This window comes from Bos grunniens, chromosome 11 (genome assembly GCF_055505025.1).
Source record: "Bos grunniens cultivar Pamir isolate PY7600 chromosome 11, Bosgru_T2T1.0, whole genome shotgun sequence".
Classification (NCBI taxonomy): Eukaryota; Metazoa; Chordata; class Mammalia; order Artiodactyla; family Bovidae; genus Bos; species Bos grunniens.
This window is the reverse complement of record NC_141175.1, coordinates 103,409,023-103,426,306: the sequence shown is the minus strand read 5'-3', so window position 1 is coordinate 103,426,306 and position 17,284 is coordinate 103,409,023. Positions and strand designations below refer to the sequence as shown.

The 17,284-nt window shown below is 42.5% G+C and overlaps 1 protein-coding gene across 10 annotated transcripts in view; it reads right to left on the bottom strand.

Annotated features, from left to right (window-relative positions):
* CRACDL (CRACD like) overlaps positions 1–17,284 on the bottom strand; it is a 129,059-nt gene that overhangs the window by 33,635 nt on the left and 78,140 nt on the right. For all 10 annotated transcript variants that reach the window (XM_086328023.1, XM_086328027.1, XM_086328025.1 and 7 more), the window contains 2 exons: positions 16,605–16,684; positions 5,308–5,476 (listed from right to left, as the gene is read on the bottom strand). In XM_086328023.1, the coding sequence (XP_086184149.1) occupies positions 5,308–5,476; positions 16,605–16,674 (239 nt within the window). In that variant the 5' untranslated portion in view covers positions 16,675–16,684. The remainder of the gene's footprint in view (positions 1–5,307; positions 5,477–16,604; positions 16,685–17,284) is intronic.

Here is a 17,284-nt window from a genome sequence, read left to right as displayed (position 1 = left end):
CTTTGTTGGCACAGTAACGTCTCTGTTTTTTAATATGCTGTCTAGGTTGGTCATAACTTTTCTCCCAAAGAGCAAGCGTCTTTTAATTTCATGGCTGCAGTCACCATCTACACTGATTTTGGAGCTCAAGAAAATAAAGTCTCTCACTGTTTCCATTGTTTCCCCATCTATTTGCCATGAAGTGATGGGACCAGATGCCATGATCTTCGTTTTTTGAATGTTGAGCTTTAAGCCAACCTTTTCACTCTCCCCTTTCACTTTCATCAAGAGGCTCTTTAGTTCTTCTTCCCTTTCTGCCATAAGGGTGGTGTCATCTGCGTATCTGAGGTTATTGATACTTCTCCTGGCAATCTTGATTCCAGCTTGTGCTTCTTCCAGCCCAGCATTTCTCATGATGTACTCTGCATATAAGTTAAATAAGCAGGGTGACAATATACAGCCTTGACGTACTCCTTTTCCTATTTGGAACCAGTCTGTTGTTCCATGTTCAGTTCTAACTGTTGCTTCCTGACCTGCATACAGGTTTCTCAAGAGGCAGGTCAAGTGGTCTGGTATTCCCATCTCTTTAGGAATTTTCTCTTTAAGAATTTTCCAGAGTTTGTTGTGATCCACACAGTTAAAGGCTTTGACGTAGTCAATAAAGCAAAAGTAGATGAGCACTGAGTGAGCATCAACATGTATAAAAACCACCAGATGAGGGTTGATGGAGGGATCAGAAAAGAAAGAATCCCTGAGTCCACGACTCAGTCTAGGCATCACCAGAAGTAAGACAAGCAGAAAGCATGTGCCTAATGATGTGATGGGGCAGTAAGTACCAGTGCCATCTTGAATCCACCTCTAATTAAGTATATGGGTCCATCTACTACTTTACAAGAAATTCAGAGAATATAGGGATGAGATCAATCACACCAAAAGAAAACAAATGCAGATTGTGGGATAGTCTCCATCAGATCAGCAACATGAAACAAAGCAGGGAGGCGGAGTGGTGAAGTAAAACTGCTACATTGGGTTGGCCAAAAAGTTGGTCAGGGTTTTCTATAGGGTCTTTAAAAAAAAAATTTATTCATCTGGCTACACCTGGTCTTAGTTGCAGTACGTGTGATCTTCAGTTGCAGCATGCAAACTTGTAGCATGTGGGATCTAGTTCCATGACCAGGAATCAAACCATGGACTCCTGCATTCGGAGCATAGAGTCTTAGCCACTGGACCACCAGAAGAGTCCCTTCTATAAGATCTTAAGGAAAACCTGAGCAAACTTGCCCAATCCAAAAGATTAAGAGACTCAAGAAGCATAACCATGTTGACTCAATAAATGGGCATCAACTTTTTCAAATCTACAGGGTTTTGTGTGGTTTGTCAGCATCAATGCCCCTTGGTAAGTGGAACTTTTTTCTTTATAAATTTATTTTCTGTTATTTGGCTGTGCTGGGTCTTTGCTGCTATATGCGGGCTTTCCCTGGTTGTGGAGAGCACGGGCTATTCCCTAGTTGCGGGGCGCAGGCTTCTCATTGCAGTGGCTTCTCTTGTTGTAGAGCACAGGCTGTAGCGCATGTAGGCTTCAGCAGTTGCAGCTCCTGGGCTCTGGAGCACAGGCTCAACAGTTGTGGCACACAGGCTTCGCAGATCTGGGGCATGTGGGATCTTCCTGGACCAGGGAATGAACCCATGTCCCCTGCACTGACGGGCAGATTCTTTTCCTCTACGCCACTAGGGAAACCCCGGTGAGTGGACCTTTTTGCCCATAGTGATTGATGAGAAGTTTCTCCAAAGTCTACCAGGCTCATGGACCCTTCACAGAGACTAAACAGCACCTTTAAATTTTTGTCTCGTATACTGTCAGTTACTCCATGACATAGAAACCAAGAATATACCATGGGGAAAGGACAGTCTCTTCAGTAAACAGTGTTTGGAAAACCTGGACAGTCGCATGCAAAAGAATGAAACTGGATCACTATCTCACACCATACACAAAAATCAAAATGGATTAAAGACTTGAATGTAAGGCCTGAAACTGAAATACTCCTAGAAGAAAAACTACGGAGTAAGTGCCCTGACATCTGGAAATGAGTTACTGAATCTGTCATCAAAGCAAAGGAAACAAAAGCAAAAATAAACAAGTAGGAATACATCACATTAAGTAGCTTCTGCACAGCAAAGGAAACCATCAATGAAATGAAAAGGCAATTTACGGAATGGGAAAAAATATTTGCAAACTTGTATTTGGTAAGGGGATAACATCCAAAATAGTAACATATATAAAGGACTCATACAACTCAACACCAAAAACCCAATCCAATTACAAAATGAGAAGATCTAAATAGACATTTTGTCAAAGACAACAGATGACCAATGGCCATGTGACAAGGTACTCAATATCCCCAACCATCAAGGAAATGCAAATCAAAACCAAAGAGACATCACTTCAGATCTAAGGAGAGGAGTGATAGTAAGGATGTGGAGAAAAGTGAACCCTTTCGCACTCTTGCTGAGAATGTAACTTGGGCAGTCGCTATGGAGAACAGTATAGAGGTTCCTCAAAAAGTTCAGAGTGTCAACAGAACTATCATATGATCCAGCAATTCTGCTTTTGGGTATTTATCTGAAGGAAATGAAAACAGGATCTTGAAGAGACATCTGAACTCCCACGTTCATTGTAGCACTATTAACAACAGCCAAAATATGGAAACAAACTAGGGGTCCATCAATGGGCGAACGGGTAAAGAAGGTGTGATACCTAATTCTGTAAATTGTACAATGGAATATTATTTATTCATGAGAAGGAAGGACATCCTTCCATTTTCAACAACATGGTTGGACGCTGAAGGCATTAGGCTAAGTGAGATACGTCAGACACAGAAAGACAAACGCTCTATGATCTCACATGTGGAATCTAAAAAAGAAAGCAACCCATTCCAGTGTTCTCCTGGAGAACCCCATGGACAGGGGAGCCTGGTGGGCTATGGTCTACAGGGTCGCAAAGAGTCAGACACGACTGAAGTGACTTCACAAACACAGACACAAGATTAAACAGTGGTTACCAGGGGCTGGGGGGGGGGGTAGGGGGAACAGGGAGATGTTGTCAGAAGGTACAAACTTCCAGCCACAAGGTGAGTAAGTTCAGGGGCTACAGCACAGCTGGTGCAGCACAATGATTAAAGTTAATTATACCATATTATAGACTCAAAAACTGCGATGAGCGTAGATCTTAAACATTCTCACCACAAAAGAGAAATAGTAATTAGCTGACATGATGCAGGAATTAGCGAATGCTGTGGTGGTGATCATTTGGTAGTATATAAGTGCATTAAATCAACACAGTGTACGCTTTAGAACTCCCAGTGTTATATATCAGTGATCTCTCAGTAAATCTGGGATAAAAAAGAGATGTTGTTTCCTCTCTGCTCTTGAAGGACGTTTGCTGGGCCTCATCCCTACCCCACAGCAAGCTTCCTCTCCTAGCAGCACTCCAGGGAACCCCCACCAGTCACCGAGGACTGGCCCCCGCCAAGTGCCGAGAATACAAAGATGTAAAGGGCACTGTCCATGGACTCTGGCAATAGAAGATGGACAAGTGGACAGGTCATTTCAGCCCAGCTCACCCCTCCAGCCATGCTCTCATTTCTTGTCTGTGTTTTGGTGGAGAGACAGGCTGTGTGTTGGGGGGGCAGGGGCGCAAGTGTTATAATGGCCCTGGGGCTGGCCCAGTGAAGACATGTAAAAGTGAGCAATATTATCTCTTGCTCCCCAAGAGTCTGGAGCTGCCTTTTAAAAATGCATGTAGAGCTCGCTCTTCACAAGCTACCATGTGGGTGCTTCTTGCTCCCTGCCAACACCAGGAAAAAATCTGAAAGACTAAACTCAAACCTCTCCTCTTTAGTCATTTGCTGCCACCAAGTGGTCAGTGTAATTTCTGTACCTGTGTGCAAAGTTCCTTAAGTTTTGTCTGACTGTGGAAGAGTGGACTGTACCCCTGCAGGCTCTTCTGTCCATGGGATTCTCCAGGACAGGAGATGCTGGGTGGGTTGCCATACCCTCCTCGAGGGGAACTTTAGAACCCAGGGATCGAACTCACATCTCTTATGTCTCCTGCACTGGCAGGCAGGCAGGCAGTCAGGTTCTTTACCACTAGTGCCACCTGGGAATGGAACACTCCAGTGTAATTTCTACTCCTTTAGAAATGGGCGAAGAGACTGGTGAGGAGGGAGGAGACAGGACCCCTCCCAGGGATGCGAGAGCTGGTGAACCTATCTCAGTATGGTCTGTGACCCACCAGGGTCATTATGCCTCCCAAAGAGTTTTATTCTCAAATTAAGGTGTCAATGTTGTTTAAAAGAAACATAAAACCTGAAAAGGCAACAAATCTGTTGTTTTTTCCCCCCTCCTTTTACTCAAGAAATAACTGCTAGAATAATTGAAGCATATGCATTGTAACTATATTTTGATGAAATACAAGTTAGGAAATAAGGATTTCTTCACTAGACTTTCCCATATTTCATACCTATTGGTTTTGTTCTTCCTAACAATGTTTTTTTGGGGGGAGGGCATTCCCTTGTGGCTCAGCTGGTAAAGAATCCACCTGCAATGCGGGAGACCTGGGTTCGATCCCTGGGTTGGGAAGATCCCCTGGAGAAGGGAAAGGCTACCCACTCCAGTATTCTGGCCTGGAGAATTCCATGGACTGTATAGTCCATGGGGTCACAAAGAGTCAGACACGACCAAGCAACTTTCCCAGATTTTGTAGGGAACAATATTTTTTGGATGATTTTTCTAAGAAGTAAAGTAAGAAGCCTTCCCCCTACTCCTAACTAGTGGAAAATTTTCTTATTCGGTTATTCAAGGTTTAGGCTTAGACAGAAGTATTTTTCTGGTATAGTATCCAGGTCCTCAAAAAGAGTTTTAAGTCAAATGAAATCAGGGATTACAGCCTAATCTTGCCACTCTGCAGAGCAGGACACTGGGCAGATTTTTCTGAAATTTCTCCCAAACTTGGTTTGCTCACTTATAAGATGATATCTCTTACCTCCCCTTCTATATTTATTGCAGACTTTTGATATATACACACCTGGCACATAGCAGGTACCTAATAATCTCCCCCCACCAACTTTCTGCATCCCTATGTACAAAAAGACAGAAAACACCACTTCTACGGAAGAATCTCAAACACCTTCTGTGGAATTAATTTAGGAGGAGAGTGGGCTCAGAAGTCCATCGAGTAACCATGACAATAAGCCTGAGTTTTGGGGTACTCCTGTGTCCTTCTCTGCTCCCTGGAACACACAAGCCCGAAGGACGGAAAAGACAACTCACTCCAGCTCATCCTCTGAGTCGTAGCCCACTGGTCCTGACTCGATGGCCATGACCTCGTTCTTCGCCTGACTTTGCTTCCAGGTGCTACTTCCTGTGGAAGAAGACGACTCCTTTCTCTTCTTCTTCCCAAAGAACTTCTTAAACGTTTTGAATTTAGACTTTTTCTTTCCTACACAGAAAGAATGCATGTAAGTATCTGCCAAACATGGATGAGATGTGCGCAAGGAGAGAAAGTAAGATTTCTGTCCAAACATCCATTATTCACTTCCGATAAGTCCTTTTCCCACACAGGAGGACACAAAGCACACAGCATACCATTTTTGCACACATGAAAACAAATCTGGATTTCTATTCTGGACACTGAATGAAAGAGTCAAGAAAGCTTTGGAGCATGATCACGGAGTCAAAAGCACAAGCAAATTTCCTCTTACTTAAAATGAATCATTTTCAACAGGTCTTTCACTTCCTTGGTTATTAAATTTATTCTTTTTTAAAATTTATATTCTTCCTTCCCAAATTGATCTATTTATTTTTATCCCTTGGCCTTGCCACATGGCATATGGCATCTTAGTTCCCCAGCCAGGGACTGAACCTGGGCCCCCTGTATTGGCAGTGTGGAGTCTTAAACGCTGGATCAACAGTGTGTGTGAGTTGCTCAGTTGTGTCCGATCTTTGCAACCCCATGGACTGTAGCCCACCAGGCTCCTCTGTCCATGGAATTCTCCAGGCAAGGATACTGGAGTGGGCTGCCATTTCCTCATGCAACTGGACCAAAAGGTGGTGATGGTTTAGTCGCTAAGTCGTGTCCAACTCTTGAGACTCCATGGACTGTAGCCTGTCAGGCTCCTTTGTCTATGAGATTCTCCAGGCAAGAATACTGGAGTGGGTTTCCATTTCTTTCTCCAGAGGATCTTCCCAACCCAGGAATCGAACCCAGGTCTCCTGCATTGTAGGCAGATCCTTTCCCAACTGAGCTATAAGGGAAGCCCAACAGGGAAGTCCTTAAATTTATTCTAAGTTTGTTTTCAAAAACTTTGTATTTTGTCTCGGGGTATAAAACCCAGTTCGATTCCTGGGTCAGGAAGATCCACTGGAGAAGGGATTGGCTACCCACTCCAGTATTCTGGCCTGGAGAATTTCATGAACTGTACAGTCCATGGGGTTACAAAGAGTCAGACATGACTGAGCAACTTTCACTTCACACTGTCGATTAACAAACAATGTTGTGATAGTTTCAGCTGAACAGCAAAGGGACTCAACCATACACACACAGGTATCCATTCTTCCCCAAACTCCCCTCCCACTCAGGCTGCCACATGACATTAAGCAGAGTTCCCTGTGCTATACAGTAGGTCCTTATTGGTTACCTATTTTAAACACAGCAGTGTGTACATGTCCGTCCCCAACTGTTTTGATGCAACCACTGTCCTTATTTATAGTACCATATTGTTTTGCCCATTCTTGAATCCACACAGGACATTCTGGGTAGACTCATACAGCACATATGCTTGTGAGTTGCTCCTTTCCCTCCATATATTGTGTTTGAGATTTTGCATGGAGATGCATGCATTTTCCAGTCTTCCTTTCTCTAAATGCTGAGCAATATTCCATTGTATAAGCAAAATCAGATTTTAATCCCTAAAATAAAAATAGTCAAAAGCAAAAAGTCTTGGTGAGGTAAAGACCATAGTGATAACCCAAATCATTTTTTAAAATAATCCTCAAGTGCTAAGAATATGTATGTGTGTGTGTGTGTGTGTGTATAAGGTGAGTCACTTTGCTGTAAAGCAGAAATTAATCCAACAATGTAAATCAACTATACTTCAATAAAATAAAAATTTTAAAAATTCTCAAGTGCTTCCTTTAGCATGGATGTGAGCACCATAGACAACCAGAGGAGGCCCAGCCTCACGGGCAAGAGGGGCTGCTGGAGTGCCAAATGCGGTGATGAGCTAGCAACGTTTGGGGAGAAAACCCACCAACTGGTGGTGGTAGTGCTGACTCTGTCACGCTTCCTGGAGTGTCGGAATCTACACCAGGGGTCCCCAACCTCTGGAATCTAATGTCTGATGATCTGAAGTGGAGTTGATACAGTAATAATAGAAATAAAGTACACAATAAATATGATGTGTCTGAATCATCCTCAAACCATCCCTCCAACCCCGGTCCAGAGAAAACCTGTTGTCCAAGAATCCAGTCCTTGGTGCCAAAAAGGCTAGGGACCGCTGGTCTATACTTCTAAACATTTCGTGATCTCTTCTCTGACGTCACCCTCGCCCTCACCCACAAATTCCCATCATATTCAGGATCCTGAGATTTCAGTAGCTCAGCAAAGTTGATTCCTTTCCTTCTGAATATGAGAACTAACAGAAGGATGGAATGTCACCGGTTATCAGGATGCTGTCTAGTCTATCCTGAAAATTCACTCACAACTGATTCATTTGATAAGTAGATCATTTTGTAAGGTGAATTCCTTTCTAAAAAAAGTAGGATCTTTATAATTTGTTTACATTAATGCCTGCCTTGGGAAGTATACATGATCTTGCCTTCATGTGGAGAATTTCTTAGGATTATTCTATAGCAGGAATACCTACTGTATTACCTTAAGGGGAGTATATCCATACCCCAAAAGAAATGAGTTCTACAGTCAAGTTTTCTTAACTTCTTTTTTAAAATGTTACCTAGTTAATTAATTACTTTTTGGCTGCACTGGGTCTTCCCATCTCTCTCCAGTGGCAGGAACAGGGCTACTCTCTAGTTGCGGTGCTCAGGCTTCTCCCTGCCGTGGTCCCTCCTGTGGAGCACAGGCGCCAGGGCTCTAGGGCTTTGAAGGGCTTAGCTGCCCCAGGGCATATGGAGTCTTCCCAGACCAGGCATGGAAGCCCTGTCCCTTGCATTGGCAGGTGTACTCTCAACCACTGGGCCACCCAGGAAACCCTTTCTTAACTTCTAGTGGAAGTTTCCTTACCTTTATAACCTCAAAATGTCCATGCTATTAACTGATGGGTCTTCGCTCAGTCGTGTCCGACTCTTTGCGACCCCATGGACTGTACAGTCCATGGGATTCTCCAGGCCAGGATACTGGAGTGGGTAGGGTAGCCTTTCTCTTCTCCAGGGAATCTTCCCAACCCAGGGATCGAACCCAGGTCTCCCGCATTGCAGGCAGATCTTTACCAGCTGAGCCAAAAGGAAAGCCCAAGAACACTGGAGTGGGTAGCCTTTCCCTTCTCCAGGAGATCTTCCCAACCCAGGGATCGAACCCAGATCTCCTGCATTGCAGGCGGATTCTTTACCAACTGAGCTATCAGGGAAGCCTGGTGGGCCTCAGAGAGAGCTTATTATTTCGAAAGGCTCCTCAGAGTTCTTCTGAATCACGGGACACTACCTGGCCTTTGCCAGCTGACAGATAGATATGCATCCCAGAAGGTGGAACAAGCATGCAGCCTCACAGTCCTTTACAGTTGAAGATAGTGCTTTGGAATTAAAGGGAGTGGCTACGAAGATCCGAAGTACAGTTGCTGAACACTTTGATTTGTCGTGATTAGTTGACCATACAGTGGGGGCCTATGTGTGTTACATCTGTTCACCTACTAGGCTTTTTAATTTAATTTCTTTAATGGTTATAGGAACTATTTGGGTTTCCTGCTTCTTGAATTCATTTTATTGTTTTACTTTTCTAACTATCTTTTTTCCATTTTCCCCCAGGTTCATCACTAATTTTATTTTATTGTTTATTTTGTAATTGGGATACAGAAGAGTTACAATGTTGTGTTAGTTTCTGCTGTGAAACATCGTGAATCAGCTATCTGTAAATATATACATCCTCTTTCTTGAGCCTCCCTCCCACCCGCTCCCCCCACCACACGCCTCTAGGTCATCACAGAGCACCAAGCTGAGCCCCCTGTGCTATACAGCAGCTTTCCACTAGCTGTCTGTTACATATATGGTAGTGTATATGTTTCAGTGTTACTCTCTCAGTTCTTCCACGCTCTCTTCCCCACTCTGCCCACAATTCCATTCTCTATGTCTGCATCGCTATTCCTGCCCTGCAAACAGATTCATCAGTACCACTTTTCTCAGTTTCATATAATGTATTAATATATGATTATTTGTTTTTCTCTTTCTGACAACGTAACTCTGTATGACAGACTCTAGGTTCCCACATTTTCACATGTATTGGCATATAGTTATTAATAACAGCCTTTTATTTTAGCATCTATACTATCTATAATATAGCCCCCTTTTCTTAGCCCTGGTATTATCTGCACCTCCTTGTCTCCTGGATCAATAACATAGGAGGTTTGTCAATTTCATTTGCCTTAAAAAAAAAAGTCTGGCTTTGTTAATTCTTTTCACATGAGAAAAGAATAAGTGCAATATTTTTTTGCATTAACAATATTAATGCAGTATTTTTTTAATTTCACTAATTTCTGTTTTAGTTTTTCTTTCCTTTCTCCTACTTTCCTTTGGATTTACTTTGCTATCTTTTTAAACTTCTTGAGATGAATACTTAGCTAATTAATTTTTAGGTTCTCTGCTTTCATAATATACACATTTAAGGCAATATAGCTTCCCTGGTGGCTCAGATGGTAAAGAATCTGCCCATAATGCATGAGACCCTGGTTCAATCCTTGGGTTGGGAAGATCCCCTGGAGAATGAAATGGCAACCCACTTCAGTATCCTTGCCTGGAGAATTCCATGGACAGAGGAGCCTGGTAGGCTATAGTCCATGGGGTTGCAAAGAGTCAGACACAAACAATCGGCCAACACTTTCACTTTCAAGGCAACACATTTCCTGCTAAATCTATTTTAGCTGCATTCATGTGTTCTGATATGTAGTTTCTTTATATTTGGTAAAATATTTTCTAATTTTCATTATAATACCTTCTTAGACCTATAGGTTATTTAGAAAAGTATGTGTTAATATCCAAGCATTTTAGATTAGAAGGAATTTTCTTCTAATCTTTGCTATTGAACTCTAGCTTAATTGCATTGCGGTCAGTGAACACACTACATGATTTGAATCCATTGACATTTGTCCAGACTTGCTTTATGGCTTACCATAAATTTGAAAATGTTCCTAGAGTGCTTGAAAATAATGTATTCTCTTCAGTGGCCCACACACGTCAATTAGGACAAGGTCTTTTTCTTTTTAATTGTGTTGCCCAAGTACTTTATGTCTTTAATTTTTAATACACTAGTCCTATCAATTAGCTGTATTAAAAATAACCCACTCTGATTATAGAGTTATCTTTTTTACTTAACTGCCAGTTTCTACTCTGTAACTTTGGACATTATGTTGATAAATGTCATAGAAAGGTAGAATTAATATCTTCCTATAGAAGTGAACCTTTTGTGAAATGACCCTCTTTATTAATAGTAATGCTTTCTGCCTTAAAGTCTATTTTGACTGCTATTGATACAACCATTCCAGCTTCCTTTGGCCCAGTGTTAGCAAGTTTCATTTTCTTCTTTCCTTTTACCTTAAACTTTTCTAATCCTTATATTTAAGAGATTTAGAGTTTTAGAGTGGGCTTCCCTGGTGGCTCAGTGGTAAAGAATCTGCCTTCAATGCAGGAGACACAAGTACCATCCCTGGGTCGGGAAGATCCCCTGGAGAAGGAAATGGCAAACCACTCTAGTATTCTTGCCTGGAGAATCCCATGGACAGAAGAGCCTGGAAGGGTCCGTGGGGTCACAGAGTCAGACACAACCTAGCGACTGAACCACCACCAGAGTTTTAGAAAACCAATCTGACCTTTAACTTCTGACTGGAACATTAATAGAATTAGCTACTGCCACTTACTCTAGTTTGTTGTTGTCACAAAGTCATGTCCCACTCTTCTGAAACCCCATGCACTGCAGCCCACCAGACTCCTCTCCATGGGATCTCCCAGCCAAGAATACTGGAGTGGGTTGTCATTTCCTCCTCCACGGGATCTTCCCCACCCAGGGATCAAACTCACTTCTCCTGCATTGGCAGGCAGCTTCTTTACCAATGAATCACTTGAAGGTGAAAGTCGCTCAGTCATGTCTGACTCTCTTCAACCCCATGGACTGTTCCCTAGGCAAGAATACTGGAGTGGGTAGCTTTTCCCTTCTCCAGGGGATCTTTCCAACCCAGGGACCAAACCCAGGTCTCCCACATTGCAGGTGGATTCTTTACCAGCTGAGTCACTTGGGAAGCCTTTATTCTAATTACTGTCATGTTAATAAAAAACAAGTCTACCATCTTTGTGGTCTTTTAAAATCTTTCTTTCTGTCTTTTGGATTAACTGACTTTAAAAGAACATTCCATTTTTTTCCACTTCTAGTTTGTAAACTTTGTCTTTTATCTCTGTTCTTTCAGGGCTTACCCTAGAAATTATACTACACATTCTATTATGGAACAAAGTAAGAAAGTTAGAATCAGTTCAGTTCAGTCGCTCAGTCGTGTCTGACTCTTTGAAACCCCATGGACTGCAGCATGGCAGGCCTCCCTGTCCATCACCAACTCCCAGAGTTTACTCAAACTCATGTCCATTGAGTCGGTGATGCCATCCAACCATCTCATCCTCTGTCGTCCCCTTCTCCCGCCTTCAATCTTCCCAGCATCAGGGTATTTTCAAATAAGTCAGTTCTTCAGTAAGTTAGAATACTTTCATCTTATTTAATGCCCTACTGTTTTCATTCTGATCTTTAAAAACCCAAAGATACTATTCCATATTCATTTGCTTTTATTTGTTCATTGTTAAAATTTTATTTTGTTTAATCTTTGGCCATGCCACACATTAGGTGGAATCTTAGTTCCCCGACCAGGGATTGAACCCGCGCTCCCTGCTCTGGAAGCACAGAATCTTAACCACTGGACCGCCGGGGAGGTCCCTCCATGTCTGTTTGGATGTGTCTGCTTGTTTCTTATCTTCTCTGCTTGTCATTCCTTCTTTGCCCAGACGCTCCACAGAGTATGATTTTCCTCCTGCCTGAAGGCAGATTCCTTTGGAATCTGAGGCTCTCCTGGTGACAAACTCAGTTTTTGTTTATCTGAAAATGACTTTATTCCTGAAGCTCCTTCCTGAAACATCATTTTTCTAGGTTTAACATTCTAGGTTGGCAGTTACTTTTTCTAAGTTATTCTTTTAATAATATTGAAGACATCATTTTACTGTTTTGTGGCTTCTGTTGTGTGGTCAAGAAGTCAGTTTCTTGCTCCTCTGAAGGTCCTTTTATTTTTCTCTCAGACTAATTTTAAGATTTTTCACTTTTGTCTTTAGTTTTCTATACTTTAATTCTATGTGGATTTCCTTTTATTTATCCTTCCTGGGAGTCATTCAGTTTGTTAAATGTGTAGATTGGATTATCTTTTTTTTTTTTTTAACTGAATTCCAGAAAATTCTCAGCTACTCTCTCCTCTCCTAAGACATTGCTCAAACACACGTTATACCCTCTCATTTATCTCCATGCTTCTTGTCCTCTTTCTGTATTTTCCTTCCTTTTACCGTTTTATGATACATTCTGTGTACTTCCTTGAGATCTCCCTCAAGCTGATATAATCTGCTAATAAACTCATCAATTGAATTTTTCATCATAATAGTTTTACTTATTTCTAAAAAATCCACTTGACTATTTTTCAAATCTGGTACAGTAAGTCCCTCTACATACTAATGCATTCTGTTCCAAGAACGTGTTCATAAGTAAATTTTTTGTTCCTAAGTTCAACAAAGTTAGCCTAGGGCCCCAACTAATAAAATTGGCTATATATTAAGAATGCATGAGTGTGTGTCTGTGCTAAGTCACTTCAGTCATGTCCGACTCTTTGCGACCCTACAGACTGTAGCCCACCAGGATTCTCTGTCCATGGGATTCTTCAGGCAAGAATACTGGAGTGAGTTGCCGTGACCTCCTCCAGGGGATTTTCCTGACCCAGGGACTGAATCAGTGTCTCCTGTGTTTTCTGCATTGCAGGTGGATTCTTACCATTGAGACACCAGGGAAGTCCAAAATTACAGTACAGTACCTTAACGGAAAAAGCAAGAGAGTTCCAGAAAAACATCTATTTCTGCTTTATTGACTATGCCAAAGCCTTTGACTGTGTGGATCACAATAAACTGTGGAAAATTCTGAAAGACATGGGAATACCAGACCACTTGATCTGCCTCTTGAGAAACCTGTATGCAGGTCAGGAAGCAACAGTTAGAACTGGACATGGAACAACAGACTGGTTCCAAATAGGAAAAGGAGTACGTCAAGGCTGTATATTGTCACCCTGCTTATTTAACTTATATGCAGATTACATCATGAGAAACGCTGGACTGGAAGAAACACAAGCTGGAATCAAGATTGCCAGGAGAAATATCAATAACCTCAGATATGCAGATGACACCACCCTTATGGCAGAAAGTGAAGAGGAACTCAAAAGCCTCTTGATGAAAGTGAAAGTGGAGAGTGAAAAAGTTGGCTTAAAGCTCAACATTCAGAAAACGAAGATCATGGCATCCGGTCCCATCACTTCATGGCAAATAGATGGGGAAACAGTGGAAACAGTGTCAGACTTTATTTTTCTGGGCTCCAAAATCACTGCAGATGGTGACTGCAGCCATGAAATTAAAAGACGCTTACTCCTTGGAAGGAAAGTTATGACTAACCTAGATAGCATATTCAAAAGCAGAGACATTACTTTGCCAACAAAGTTTCGTCTAGTCAAGGCTACGGTTTTTCCAGTGGTCATGTATGGGTGTGAGATTTGGACTGTGAAGAAAGCTGAGTGCCAAAGAATTGATGCTTTTGAACTGTGGTGTTGGAGAAGACTCTCGAGAGTCCCTTGGACTGCAAGGAGATCCAACCAGTCCATTCTGAAGGAGATCAGCCCTGGGATTTCTTTGGAAGGAATGATGCTAAAGCTGAAACTCCAGTACTTTGGCTATCTCATGTGAAGAGTTGACTCATTGGAAAAGACTCTGATGCTGGGAGGGATTGAGGGCAGGAGGAGAAGGGGACGACAGAGGATGAGATGGCTGGATGGCATCACTGACTCGATGGACGTGAGTTTGAGTGAACTCTGGGAGTTGGTGATGGACAGGGAGGCCTGGCGTGCTGTGATTCATGGGGTCGCAAAAAGTCAGATACGACTGAGTGACTGATCTGATCTGGATTCGATCCCTGGGTCAGGAAGATCCTCTGGAGCAGGAAATGGCAACCCATTCTGGTATACTTGCCTGGAGAATTCCAAGGACAGAGGAGCCTGGCAAATGGGTTATAGTCCATGGGGTCCCAAAGAGTTGGTTCCGTTGTATAGATATAAACAAAGTAGTAAACAAAAGTAAAATTGCGATAGGCTTTTGTGTAAAATAAAATACAGTTTCATTTCTCTTAGGTAAACACCTAGGAGTCGGACTGGCGAATCATAGACTAAGTGCGTGTTTAATTTTATAAGAAACTGACAAGTACTTTCCCAAGGGGCTGCACCATTTGCATTTTCATTGGCAGTATAAGAGGGTTTCAGCTGCCTTGAAATCTCCTAGAAGGCAATGGCACCCCACTCCAGTACTCTTGCCTGGAAAATCCCATGGACGGAGGAGCCTGGTGGGCTGCAGTCCACGGGGTCGAGAAGAGTTGGCCACGACTGAGTGACTTCACTTTCACTTTTCACTTTCATGCATTGGAGAAGGAAATGGCAACCCACTCCAGTGTTCTTGCCTGGAGAATCCCAGGGACGGGGGAGCCTGGTGGGCTGCTGTCTATGGGGTCGCGCAGAGTCGGACACGACTGAAGTGACTTAGCAGCAGCAGCAGCAGCAGCATTTGTTATTGTCAAGTGTGTCTCTGTTGGGTTTCCCCCACTCTAGTAGGTGTATAGTGGTGTCTCATCATAGCTTTAGTTTGCACTAACGGCTATTGATGTTAAGTGTTTTTTCATGTGCTTTTTGCCACTTGCACATCCTCTTAAGTAGAACATCTTTAAAAATTCCTTACCTACTTTTAATTGGGTTGTTATCTTACTGTCAAATTTTGACTGCTCTTGTCAAATGTGATTTGTAAATATTTTCTCCCAGTCTGTGACTTGACTTTTCATTTTCTTAACAGCATCTTTCACAGAACAAAAGTTTTAAATTTTGAGAAAGTTCCATTTATCAACCTTTTCTTTTAGAGTCTGAGGTATCATATCTAAGAACTCTTATCTAATCCTAGGTTATAAATATTTGCTCCTATGTTTTCTTTTATTAAAAGATTTATAGTTATTACATTTATGCCGATTATACATTTAATTTTTGTACCCTCATTTGGATTCAAACCAACTGTGAACTTTCAAATTTCATTTTTTTTAACATACAAATGTCCAATTGCTTTAGCACCATTTGTTGAAAAGAAAATTACCACTGCATGTACTGAAATGTGAAAGAAAAAAGTAATCCTAATATATAGGATAATAAGGAAAATCTGTATTATATGAAATTAAGTCTTTAATGAAATTAGTATCTGAAGCTAAGAGTTAAGAGCTAGGGTTTAATATTTTTGGAAGCTGTTCACTTGAACTACCTTAAAGACAATCACTACTAGTACTTTGACTTAAATCAGCAGAGAGAAAAGTGGAAACCTCTGCCACAAAAATAAGGTGAATACAAATAGCTGATATGAGGCTCATGTGGGGAGATCACATGTGTTTCCTAAGGTCAATTTTCCACCTCTATCAAGACACACAGAGCAATCTACAGATAACAGTAAACCAATCACATAACTGGGTAACTTGTGCAGTGTGTTTTGAAATGATGATTCATGGACTTGGAATTCAGCTCCATAGAAAAGCACAATAAAGGTCTCTGGAAGGAGAATAAAAGCCATAAAAGAGGCACCAAAGGCTCTCTCTTGATATTGTTATTTCTTCTGGATGTTTAGACCATCCAAGACTTTGCCTAATGTCTCACTGAAACCTCTGGATGTTCCTGGATGAGGAATGTTCCATAGCTTCTCTCTTCCCCTGCTTCTGTCAACTAAACCTGGGGATATGTTCACCTTCAGGAACGAGGAAAAGGACTTAATCTCTCTCTTGGTCTCTCTCTCACACACACACACCCACACACATACACACGTTGTCCCTGGTGTGTCTGATGGAGAAGCAAAGGAGCACGGCCCTCAGTTGGCCGTCCACAGTCTTGGATGTGCTCTCCAGCCCCTGGGAGGGATCTGGGGGTGTCTGAACACACTGAACTGAACCCACTCTCCATGCGGAGAACCCGAAGCCCTTCTTCGGAAGCCCCTCTCCCAGCCCCACAACCCAACAAGGGTCCTCCCAGGGCAGGGAGAGTGAAGGAAGGCCTTACCTGTGCTGTCCTCCCCAAGGCCTTCTGCAGCCTCCCGAAGCTTAATGTCCATCACCCTCGTGGAAATCATGTCCAGCTCACTAAAAATCAGGGAGAAAGCCATGTGAGAGGAACAAGTCTAACTGAAGTTAATGACCGAGATGGTGGTGACTGAATTTTGCCCATGACCCTGGCAAAGACAGAGGCCAAAAAATAGGTCCAGGGCTCAAGATTAGTAACCACATCAGTGTTTATCTAACCACTGACCAGACCCATTTAATGGAAAACAGAAAACTGGGAAAGCTTCACCAATTTATACAATGCAGATGCGGTTTCTTTCTTTGAAAGAAAAATTTTCAGAAATTATGTATTGCTCAAATGCCGGGTATTAACATATATATATGGAATCCAGAAAATGATACTGAAGAACCTATGTTCAGGGCAGGAATAGAGACGCAGACAGAGAAGACAGACTTGTGGACACAGTGGGGGAAGGAGAGGGCGGGAGGAACTGAGAGGGGCGCACTGGCATATCTACACTACCACGCGTGAAACAGCCAGCCAGTGGGACACTGCTGGGTAGCACACGGAGCTCAGCTCGGTGCTCTGTGAGGACCGAGAGGGCTGGGATGCAGGGGTGGGAGGGAGGCTCAGGAGTGAGGGGATACATGTATGCACATAGCCGACTCATGCTGCTGTAC